At 41.3% G+C, this 12,669-nt stretch overlaps 1 protein-coding gene across 16 annotated transcripts in view; it reads left to right on the top strand.

The window, feature by feature from the left end:
* Positions 1–12,669, top strand: part of EPB41L1 (erythrocyte membrane protein band 4.1 like 1) — a 107,088-nt gene that overhangs the window by 49,222 nt on the left and 45,197 nt on the right. For all 16 annotated transcript variants that reach the window (XM_051979232.1, XM_051979226.1, XM_051979223.1 and 13 more), the window contains 4 exons: positions 681–785; positions 2,859–2,901; positions 7,328–7,403; positions 10,247–10,465. In XM_051979232.1, coding sequence (XP_051835192.1) covers positions 681–785; positions 2,859–2,901; positions 7,328–7,403; positions 10,247–10,465 — 443 coding nt within the window. The remainder of the gene's footprint in view (positions 1–680; positions 786–2,858; positions 2,902–7,327; positions 7,404–10,246; positions 10,466–12,669) is intronic.

Below are 12,669 nucleotides of genomic sequence, written 5' to 3' on the forward strand. Positions count from 1 at the left end.
AAAGGGGAATCGTGCTGCAGATTCAGTACCCCCTCTGGAAGGGACCAGCCTCCTCACTGTACAGATGGGGAAGCTGAGACGAGAGGGGAAAAGAAGGAATTCACATTATTGAGCTCCCCAGGCACTGTGCTAAGCGCTTTGCAAATTTTGTTTTGAGAGCTGATCCTCAGATGTTATCAGAGATCCTTATTTTATAGTTTGTAGAAACTGAGACAAAGCTTAAGTGATCTGCTCAGGATCATGCTGCTAGTGTTTCAGGCTGGATTTGAACGCGGGTCTTTCCTGATTCCAGACCTAGCACTTTATCCTAGAGAAGGAGATTGAGTCAGTCCATTTTCCTCTTTTCCTATCTGTCCCAATGGCAGGTCAAACTTTGCCTTTTCTAGAACTATCTCAGCTGCCAACTGGATGAGCTCCAAGGGACTTTGTGGGTGCTAGGGGACCGGTCCAAGGGCTGGGTGACGATCATGAGAAGGAGGAAGTCCCTCTAGCACTACTGGGTGCCCTTGGGGCCCCTCAGGACTTGGGCTGAAGTGGACGGGGCCTTCAGGGTCATCCCGCCGCTGGCCTTGAGCTGGCTTGAGCTGGCTGGCAGCAGCCCACGCCCGGGGAACTCTGGAAATAGCTGCCCCCACCCACCACTTCACCGCCTCCCTGACGCCGTGTGTCTCTGCCCACAGAAACATGGCCGAGGACAGGTCCTTTTCGACTTGGTCTGTGAACACCTCAACCTCCTGGAGAAGGACTACTTTGGGCTGACCTTCTGTGACCCAGACAGCCAGAAGGTACTGGAATTAAGGCCCAGGTCTAGGGAGCTTCCTGACTCCTCCGGGTCTCCCCCATCTTCTCCCTCTTCTATCTGCGAGCCCCTTCCTCCCTTTCCCTTTCCCCTTCATTTCCATTCCCCCAATTCCTCAGCAAATGTATCTGGGGTGCCCACTATATACAGGGTGCAGTGTTTTGTTCTGATCAGGCCTGCGATGGAGCTGACTGATTCTCTGAGCTCCCAGAACTCTTGGGAAGGGGCTGGGGGCAGGGTAGCAACCAGAGGGAGATAAGGCAAACAAAGAGATCTATTATACACAATTGAGTTGATAAAGGAGGCCTAAGGAACTCTGGAGTAAAAAAGGAGGGAGATTACTTTGGGGGGAGGGGGCGATCTCAATAGTCTGGAGAAGGGGTAGTCATTTGATAATAGGGAGGAACAGGGCTCTAAGGGACTGAAAGGAGAAAGTAAGGGATGCTTTCAGGCACTGGAATGTTGTTCATTGCTGTAGGGTGGGGTATGGAAAGTGGAGCTGAAGGAGATAAGTTTTCTCCTTCAGGTTCCTGCCCAGCTCAGTTAATAAAAAGGTTTTTCTAGCTTATCACACATGATTCTCTTTCACAGACTCTGTTCTAGCCAAATTGGACTTCATGCTGTTCCTTACACACAATGTATATTGTCACAGCATCACACATATCAGTCATTCCTTAATGATTTTGTCTATCATTGTGGAGAAAAAAAAGTCAACAGTCTATATGTCCAATGACTGGGGAATGGTCAAAAAAATTGTGGTGCACCAGTGTACTGTAAAATTATTATTCCATTAAAAAGTAATAGATATTAAGAATATAAAGAGACAGGGAAAGATGTATAAGGTAAATTGAAGGAGAACTGGAAAATAAATACACAATGACTATATATTTTTTTTAAAATCTCTGCCTTTGCTCAGATTGTTTCTTACCCACCCTTTAAAGTCTAACTCAAATGATATCTTTTCCAAGAATCAATCAATAAACATTTATTAAGTGCTTACTATGTGCTAGGCACTATGCCAAGTGCTTAGGAAATAGAGACAAAAATGAAATGATCCTTGCCTTGAGGGATATACATTTTATACAGGAGAACAACATGAATATATATAAGATGTATACATAATGAATACAATAGGGGAGGGTGAGAAGGTACCAGAAACTGGAGGAATTGAGAAAGGCCTCCAATGGTAGCCCTTGAGAACAAGGGATTCCAAATGATAGAGTGGAGGAGAAAGTGAATTCCAGGCAGGGAGGAGAGATGGATGATAACTTGAGGGGATGCTAGTGTCTAATAAAATGGGAAAGGTTAGGATTTACTGGGCACAGCCTAGAGTAAAGGTGGATGGAATGAGGGATGATGTCAAAGATATTTTGAAATGTTGAAAGGAAAAAAAGGGAAATGAACAGCAAATGGTCTCTATTTTCTCATTAGAGACAAAGTAAGATCCTCAGTTGCAAAGGAAGGGGTACTGTGGGAAGCTTGAAAGAGGAGATGGTTTGGAACAGCTACTGGAGGTTGAGAAAGAGAATCAGTTGGGGCACGATACGTGGAATAAAGGCCCATGAACTCAATCTGCAAGCAACAGTCAGCTTTGTTCAGGATCATATGAGTAGGGAGGAAGGAAGTGGAAGGTGGAAGTAATCCAGGGTTGAATTTTGGCTGAGTAGTAACAGAGCAGCGGGACCAAGGATCTAAGTAGAGAACAGGATAAGTTAAACTGGTTAATTCCAAGATTGAGATTGGGAAGGAATGTAAATGGAAGTCAAAACAGGAATATTGGCCTGAGGAATGAAAGGTTATAATGAAGGTTATAATGAAGGTGAACTGATTCAGGAAGAATAAGACAAAAGGAAAGAATGAATGGTAGGAGGCTATGATCAGTTAAAAAACTTTATAGCACCTTAAGAAAAAGGTCTCATAGTACCAATGGGTCCAGTTTTATGATCTACAAGTGATAGCTGCCTTTCTTTTTCTTGATCTGGTCTCTTTTTAATTCTACTTTTTCCTTTCCATTCCAGCTCTAACTCTTTCATTTAGCATCTCTCTTTTCTTCTCTTAGAACTGGCTGGACCCTTCCAAGGAAATCAAGAAGCAGATACGCAGTGAGTATAACAAAGACCAAAGATTGTGGTGGGGTAGGTGGAGTGTTGGTGATGGTGGGAGTGATGATGATGATGATGATGATGATGATGATGATTAATGACACTGACATAGCCCTTTAAAATTCGCAAAGCTTGGTACTTTGTCATGTCATATACTTTTGATTCTAACAACCATCTTCTAAGATAACTATAAGTATCAATATCCCCATTTTAAAGATGAGGAAAGTGAGGCCCAAAGAGGTTATAAGTGACTTGCCTATAGTCATACAGTTGCTAAATTTCAGATCTGAAACTTCAGGATCTGAACTCAAATTCTCTTGATTCCCTATCCACTAAAATCTAGTGGCAAATATATGAAGAGGCTCAAAGATAGGGCAGAGTTTGTCTTTGGCTACTCCCTGCCAACCTAGGTAATTAAAGGATCTTCGCATCCATTATCTTGACTGGTTATTGCACCATTCCCCCAAAGCAATAGGTCCTAAGATGGAGACCAGGAGGAGTAAGTGCTAGAGAGGGGAAGGGACCCATTTAATGGCAGAGCTAGACCTTTGGTTGAAATTGTAGAAAGATGGGATTAGACTCATTGTAATGAAAAACTTTGTGAAAAATGAAAGCTGCCCAGAATAATGTCATTTCAGCATATTATTGAATTTAAACAACATTTACCAAGTGCCTAAATTATCTTAGGTGCTGAGGATAATAAATACAATAGTCTCTGACTTGGAAAGGAGCCTACCTTCCATTTCAGAGATAAGATATAGACCCAGATAAATAAATGAAAGATAAATCTAGGTGCTCTTAAGGGAAGAGCAAGAATTAACAACTGGAGGGTATCAGGGAAGGCTTTTTAGAGAAATAACACCCAAACTGAACTTTGGAGGACAATAACAATTTTGAAAGGTAGAGATGAGGAAAGAGTGCTAAGGTCCAGAGGCAGAATATGACAGAGTGCTGTTAAGACTGGGGTGCAACTAGTTATTCAGTTGGACTGCAATCTGCCTTAAAGAAAATAATGTGAAGTGGAATGGTGGGTAGAGCCAGATTATAGAGAGCTTTAAAAGCCAGGCTGAGCAGTTTGCAATTTATCATAGAGGCAATAGGGAGCCATTGAAGATTTTTAAGCAGGGGAATGATATGGTCATACCTTGGCCTTTTGGCAGTTGTGTAGAGAATGGAGTACAAAGGAGAACAACTGAAAACAGAGAAGCTAATGAGCAAATCGTTATAACATTTTACATACTATAATAATAATTTGCACTGCACCTTTCCATTATATTGCAATTTTAACTTCAGATAGTGTGTTCATCATTTGTACTAATTACTAATGGTACTGTGATACCAAGGAGAGGCAATGAGGACTTAAGAGTGTAGTAGTATAAGTAGAAAGATACTATGAAAGAAAATGGCTGTGAAGGTAGAATTGATAATTTACTTGGTGATCAATCAATTGGACATGGGTAGTAGTATGGGTAAGGTTAGGAAGAGGGAACTGTGAAGAATGATTCCAAGGTTGTTCCATCTATGTGACTAAGAGGATCTTGGAACCTTTCACAGAAATAGGAAAATTTGGGAGAGGAGCAGATTTTTTGGAGGAGGTTGTTGGGGGGAAATGAGGAGTTTTGTTTTGAATATGTTGAATTTAAGATGCCAATGGGATATCTTGGAATCCAAGTTGTGGAAGCCAAGGGAGCAGAGAATTCAGGAAAGAAGAGATATGTCCCTCTTGCTGATCCTTACAGTCAGCAGGGAGCTAGAGAGGCCCAGACTGGTCTCTGGAACTAGAGAATCTAGCAAGGCTTTGGGATCATTCTGAGTGGGAAGTCTCCTTGTCTGACCCTGTGTAGAAGAAGGGACTAATAGTTGCCATAGCCAGGACCTGTTCCCCTTCATTTATTTTCCTCCTTACCTTCCCCCCACTTAGAAATCTTGATGGAACCTTGGCCCTGAAGCTAGGCAATTGAATATTCAACTTCTGACCATCCCACTGACTGTGAGACTCTAGGCAAGTCTTTTCTTTAGCTTCCTCCTTGGTAAAATAGGACACTCAGACTTGACCAGCCTCTTTCTAGCTGGAAAGAGCATTGATTTTGAAATCAGGACTTGGATTCAAATTATGGCTCTGGGCACTTACTGCCTGGGTCATTTTGGTGACTCTTTTGGTCTCAGTTTCCTTTGTCATAAAATGAGAAGGTTTAACAAGATGACCTCTACAGTCACTTCCAGCTCCAGAACTATGCTCCTAGCTTTGTTATCCTATGACTCATAGTTTACTTCAAAGGTCACTCTTTCGTGCCTGTTTTCTTGTTATTTCCCTCAATTCCACATAAAGGAGTGCAAGGAAACATTCCTGGTTAATTGAAAGGACTTTTACACCGGGATTCTGGTTAATCAAGCTGATGATTCAGCTTCAGAGGCCACATGGGAAAAAAAGCACTGGTCTGGAGGTCGGTCCTGAGTTCAGATCCTAGTCATATCACTTCTCCTAAAGTGAATGATCTTGGGCAAATCAATTACCTTTCCAGAGGCTCTGCTCCCTAACCTATAAAATTCAGATAACCATATTTGCTTGCTGCCTCACTGGATTATGGTGAGGAAAGTGCTTTGCAGATTTTAAAACACTACAGAAGTGGGAGCTCTCATTATTATCTTTATTATGCATGAAGGCAGGAGAGATACTGGTTCCATCAGGAAGAAATCAAAGTCATCCTCAAAGCACAGACTGTCAGGGCCTTAGACATCATCATCATCATCTAGCCTAGCTTCTTCTTTTAGAGAAGAAGAAAGCCCAAAGACAGTATGACATTTGCTCAAGGTCGCATGGTAAGGGGAGAAATTGTGATTAAAGCTCAGGTCTCCTTGTTCTCAGTCTAGAGCTATGCCATTATGTGGCATGAGATAAAAGCCGATAGGGAAAAGAGCCCCAAATTTAATGTCAGAAGATATGTATTCCATTCCCATCTCAGCTATTTTTCTGTGTGATTCTGGACAAATAATTTCTCTCTGGGCATTGATTTCTCTGTAATTATTGGTCTAGATGATCTCTATGGGAGCTACTGACTCTAATATTCTATGAATCTATAGTCTCAGAAAGTACCAGGAGCCAGAACCCCCTCAGCCCAGGGGGAGTTGCCATGTTGTGGGGGCTAGGCCAGGCTGTTTTGGGACAGATGGGGCGAGGGAGGCCCTTCTGGGTGAGAGGGGATGGGTGGGCTTGGTGGCAAAACGCCTGTGCCCTCTGTTCTCCCCACCTCCTGCTTCTTAGTCTATGGAGAAATAAGTCCCCTAGCTCCCCCACTCTTTGGCTGGGAGGCTGTAGCTGAGCCTGTTTCCATGACAACTGACAGACAGGCAGGAGATGTTAGCTATCACTTATGAATGGGGGTTGGGGAAGTTTGGGAGGATTGCTCTTTTTGGTTTCTATGATCTGAAGAGATTTATTAGGACCTGTAGACCCCACCTGGGGCTACTAGCTACTTTGGAGATATTCCCATTCTATCTAAGAAAACACAGCAGTTCAGAAATGTCTGGGCTAGAGTACAAGTCATACAACAGCAGAGAATCAGCTTCTGAAACTGATTTGAAGGAGGGAATTACCAAAGTGAGATGTAGCTATCAGAAATGCTTTCTTGGAAAAGGCAGGATTCAATTCAGGATTCAATTGAAAGGCATCTTAAAAATTATCTACTCCGTCCTCAAAATGCCTTCTACCACGATTCCTAACAATGATAATCATTCATATTTCTATAGTACTTTAAAGAGTTACGAAGCATTTTCACTATAAATAACTTAATGAGGTATATAATGCAAGGGGTATTTTTACAAGTGAGGAAACTGGGGCCAGGAGGGGAACTGATTTGCCCAGTGTCACATAGCAAGTAGATATCAAATCTGGGATTCAAATCCAGATCTCTTAACTGCAAGTGTAAGACTGTTCTAGAACACTATTAATAGGTACTCATATCACTCTGATTATACATGTCTAGTGATGTGAAACTCTCTACCTCCCAAAGTAATCTGTTTCATCATTGGACTAAAATATGCTTCCATGTACCTTCCTCACGTTGTTTCTCAGCCTGACAGCAATTCCATCTCACTTTAGGCTTGTGATTTCCGGGGAGGAACATCCTTGGTTCCTTCAGCTGGTCTTCCTATAATTTGATTTTTAATCTCTTCCCCATCCTGGTCTCCCTTTTATTGATACACTCCAACTTATCTCTGTGTGATGGTGAGCAAATACTCTTGGTCTCAGTTCTCACATCTATAAGGTGGGAATAACAAAATCCTGCCCTGCTTTCTTAATCGTTTCGTTGTGATGTATATGAGAAGGCACATTGAAGCCGGTGTCGCCCATGAGGTGATCTAAGTGTGACTGAGCCATCCACAGTAATAGGGACATTTCTGATCCCTGCCTGTCTTCTCCCTTCAGGTGGCCCCTGGAATTTTGCCTTTACAGTCAAATTCTATCCTCCAGATCCAGCGCAGCTTACAGAAGACATCACCAGGTGAGAGGTCAAGTAGTCTTTCTTGGGCATCCCAGAGACAACTGGGTGTGAACGAATCTTTGTTGTGAGTGGGTAGGGAAGGGCATGTGGTCCAGTGATCTTGTAACCATGAAGGATGGGGGTGGGAGTGGGGGAGAGGGAAGGCGGAAAGAGACACAGAGAGAGAGAGGGAGGGAAAGAGAGAAAGAAGGAAGGAGAGAGAGAGAAAGAGAGGGAGAGAGAGGGAGAGTGTGTATGTGCTAACAGGGAGCAATGTGGATACTTTCAGAGTCAGAGGAAAATGACTGGATGAGAACAAGGTGGGCAGAGGGCAGACTTTATATGGGGCATGCTCATCACAGCACAGTTCACAGTCTCAGAATGGCAAAGCTAGAAAGGACGTTAGAGAAGATTTTGTTTAACTGCCTGATTTTATAGGGGAGAAAACATATTCTTCAGGGAGAGAAGGGACTTGTCCAAAGTTACACAGCTCCTAAGCATCCAAGTCAGGACCCAGTTCTAATTCCCAGCCTGGTGCTGTCGTATGTCTCTACATGACAACACATTTACCTTGGTTGGAGATGGGATGAGAGGGACACCAGGGAAATCGAAATAAGAGGATTCCTGGGGAATAAAATCATCTGACCGCAGCCCATTTACTCCTTGATTCCCTAGGTTTTAGTTTCCTCATTTTATTTATTTATTTATTTATTTTTTAAATAACTTTTTATTGACAGAACCCATGCCAGGGTAATTTTTTACAGCATTATCCCTTGCATTCACTTCTGTTCCGATTTTTTCCCCTCCCTCCCTCCACTCCCTCCCCCAGATGACAAGCAGTCCTTTACATGTTGAATAGGTTACAATATATCCTAGATACAATATATGTGTGCAGGACTGAACAGTTCTCTTGTTGCACAGGGAGAATTGGATTCAGAAGGTAGAAATAACCTGGGGAAAAAAACAAAAATGCAAGCAGTTTATATTCATTTCCCAGTGTTCTTTCTTTGGGTGTAGCTGCTTCTGTCCATCATTAATCTATTGTAGTTTCCTCATTTTAAAGTGAGAATTGTACTGGATTATCTCAGCCAGACTGACTCCATCTCCTGTGAGTTCCAAACCATAGCCAGACTTGAGCCTAAGCTTGTCCTTAGCCCCTCCAGGCCTCAGAGGACCACCTGGACCCTCAGGATCATCCATTTAGAACTAGAAGGGACATCGGCAGTCCTTGAGTCCAAATTCTCCTCATGGAGAAGGATAAGACTCAGAGGCTAATTGATTTGCCAGAGTCACACAGCTAAATAAGCATCTGACCCTGAACTTTATGTTTTAGAGACACGGATCCAGCCTCCAGTACCCATCTAACGTTCCAGCCGTGCTGCTGGCTAGCTCTCAGGTTCATTTACTGATTCTATAATAGAGTCAGGAGGCTATTTCAGTGAGATGTCAGCTCTGAGTCATTTGGAGCAGAGGGGCTATATGGAGCCATCCACATTCCCATCTGGGTCCTTGGCACCCACAGGGTCACCTGTTGGCCTGACAGCAGTCACTATGAGATTGGTCGTTCTGTGTCAGCTCATTATCCCCAATGAAGGTAACCGACCTCAGGCACAATGCTCAGTCACTTGCGGCAAGCTGAAGATCCCAGCAGTGGAGCTTGGGCACTGAGACTGTGAATCCTGTGTCCTGGGGACAGCTAGTTGACATGGTGGAGAAACGGAAGACCTGAGTTTGAATACAGATACTTGCTAGCTGAATGATTCAGGCCAAATCTATAACCGTTCTCAATCTCATATTCTTCATCTGAAAATGGGAATAATGATAGCACTGACCTCCCAGGATTGTGGGGATGATCAAATGAAATAAATTGTGTGAAGCATTTTGCAAGTCTTAAAGGACTATGTAAATGCTTGTTATTTTTACTATTATTAGCTATTTATTTACTATTATTATTATTATTATTATTATCACATATAGAGCTTGGATAGATGACATTGATATAACACTAAGTTTTGCTGAGTAATTTAGAAATATTATCTTATTTGATCCTCAAAACAACTCTATGAAAGGCAGGTGCTGTTATCCTCAATTTGCAAATGAAGAAAGAAATCAAGGTTAAGTGATTTGTTTCAGTACAAAGGTAGAATTTGAATTCATACCATCCTGATTCCCAGTCCACTGCTTTAGAAGCTGTGATGTTAACATCTATATAGTACTTGAAGGTTTGCACATCATTTGGCGTCCATTTTCCCATTTAATCCACTTAAGAATTTCGATTGATCGCCGTCTTCCTGGGTCCACGCCCTTCTGGGGAAGAAACCCTCAGAGACCAGAAGGCCAGAGGAAATCAGTAAGGTCCTCGTATAAACTAGCTAATGTGAGGAATGGGAGACGAATGATTGGAGGTGACTGAGAGAGCATAGAAATGTGCTGTGGTGGGAAGTGTTCTGAACGGGTATCAAGAGTGATGTTGCAATCTCAGTTCTGTCACTAATCTGCTCTCAGACCTGGAGTAAATAAATCTCATTTCTTCTTTGGGTCTCACCTATAAATGAAAGATTCAGAGAAGATATTCTCTCTTATCTCTTCCAGCTAGAATATTCTTCTGAGTCCCTGAGATAGTTAGGAGGCCCTGCATGGTAAGGGAAGCCATGTCCTTCTGGCTGCACTTAAATAGACTTGACCTTCCTTGGCCCTGATGGTCCATCTGGCCGTGCCCAGGATTATCCTGGGAGGCACCCAGAAGGTTCCTCTCACCCCAGAAAACCCCTGGCCATGGACCTGGTCCTTAGAGCTCTCCCTGTTGTGAATCTCTGCGCAAGGACGCCGTCCCCCCTACAGCTTGTTCTCCCTGCTGCCCACAGATACTACCTGTGCCTACAGCTGAGGGCCGACATCATCACCGGCCGGCTGCCCTGCTCCTTTGTCACACATGCGCTGCTGGGCTCCTATGCGGTTCAGGCTGAGCTGGGAGACTTTGATGCTGAGGAGCACGTGGGGAACTATGTCAGTGAGCTCCGCTTTGCCCCCAACCAGACCAAAGAGCTGGAGGAGAGAATCATGGAACTGCACAAGACTTACAGGTAAGTACCTGCTCCCAGTCGGGAGCCCGGGGAGCCAGGCTCTCTGCTCTTACCCCATTACTTACCTTCTCTGTGACCTAGCAAGTCTTGTCTCAGCAGTGAGACCTGGGGAGGGCAAAAGACAGGCCCCTGGTATTCAAATCAAGCCCTCCCAAGTTCAATGCTCTCTGTACTTTGTTATGCTGCTTTTCTCTAATTAGTTCTAGCTAATTACTTACCTCCTTTATTTCCCTTATTTCCTTTCCCATTTTTCCTTTCTTCTCATAGGACTAGGAAGATACTGACATCATACTCTGAGCCTGTGCCAATCTAATTTCTTTTTTTTTTAAGCTTTTTATTTTCAAAACATATGCATGAATAATTTGACAACATTGACCCTTGTGTTTCAGATTTTCCCCTCCTTCCCCCATCCCCTCCCCGAGATGGCAAACAATCCAATATATGATAACATGTTAAAATATATGTTAATTCCAATATAAATAAACATATACTACTCTCTTGCTGCACAAGAAAAATCAGATCAAAAAAAGGAAATGTTTCAAACATGTCTTCTTTTCTTGCCTCTTTCACTGAATTCTTTATACTCATCACTTCTTATGGTATAGAATATTCCATTACATTCATATATCATAATTTATTCAGTCTTTCTTCAATCACTGGGCATGCATAAAAACTTATATGTATGAAATTATAGGGCAATTTTTACATAAGTAAAAGAGACCAAAATAATTAGGGAATGATTCTAGATCTGTATGTTGATTACCAATACAGTAAAAGTAATGAGATGTCTCAAATTAAATGTTTAGTGCTATTCCAAACAAAATACAAAAAAAGATACTTGATGGAAATAAAATACTAAAATTCGTTTGGCTGAATATAAGGTCAAGAATTTCAAGGAATATAATGACAAGAGAAGAGAGGCTTTGCGATGTTAGTGGACAGAGAAATAATTTTAAAAAACAGGATGACTTGGATTCAAGACTTATCTTTGACACATTGATTATGTGATATTGGGCAGGTCATTGAACTGTTTTCCCCCCCTGTTTAAAAAAAAAAGTTTTTATTTTATTTTTAATTAATGAAATAAAATAAAATTTCTATTACTTAGTATAATAAAAATGATAAATGCTCATGAAGCTAAAAAATAAATCTATTATGTACAACTTGCTATTCCCTTTTAAGTGTATAATAAGGGATCATGTAAATTTCTTTTTTTCCTTTTTTTTCTTTCCCTCTTCCCAGCCCTAGAGATGCCTATCATTAGATACAAAGAGGCATATCTATGTAAAGTTAGTATATACATACTTTATCTGGATGATAGTGTCCTTCTTCATTTGTCCTTTATTTTTAATTTGTATATTTATAGCAGTCAAATTGACTAAGTGCTCTAGGCAACTAACTCTTAAGTATGTAAATTGCAAAGAAACTTCCTAATCTGGGAGTTTCCTATACCAATGAAGTCCTAGGTCTCTAACCATAGATTTACAAAAAGGAATGAGTAAGGGAAGTTTAGTGCTATTAGTTCTTATGAGAAACCAGTAATTATAATAGCTCTCTCATGCTAGATTTCAAAAGCAGAAAATTTAATAGATGGAGCAGATTGAAATAGCAAGATCTAGAAGCAAATGCCTGTAATAAGTAGTGTAATATCTGATAAACATTGGTGAAGGTACCAACTTCTGGAAAAAAGAGAAAGCAGCCTGGTTAAAAAAAACCAAACCAAAACAAACAAAAAACCTTACACCATTTTGATCAGCATCTTATATCTGTACCACCAAGAATTCAAATGGATAAAAGTAAATATAAAAAGTCAAACCATTCAAAAATTAGGGGAGAATGGAAAGATAAATCTTTCACAGTTGTGGATAGGAGCAAAATTAGTAACTACATATGGAATAGAAGAGATTCTAAAAAATAAAAAGCCACAAAAATTTAAACAAATTGTCTATGGTCACAGGCAGAGGAGGAGAAACAGATTGATTAAAAGAAATCTTTCACTTATTCATTCATTAGATTCATTAAAAGAAATCATAATTGATGAAAATCTGATACCTAAATTCAAAAACAACATTCCTCAGTAGACAAATATTCCAAGGATAGGAGCAGATTTTAAAAGAAACTATCAGTTACCCTCTCAAAATTTTTTTTCAAAATTCCAAATAAACTTGAAAATGAAATCCTAAAATGTCCCCTCATAATTACCA

This window comes from Antechinus flavipes, chromosome 2 (assembly GCF_016432865.1).
Source record: "Antechinus flavipes isolate AdamAnt ecotype Samford, QLD, Australia chromosome 2, AdamAnt_v2, whole genome shotgun sequence".
In the NCBI taxonomy this organism is placed as follows: Eukaryota; Metazoa; Chordata; class Mammalia; order Dasyuromorphia; family Dasyuridae; genus Antechinus; species Antechinus flavipes.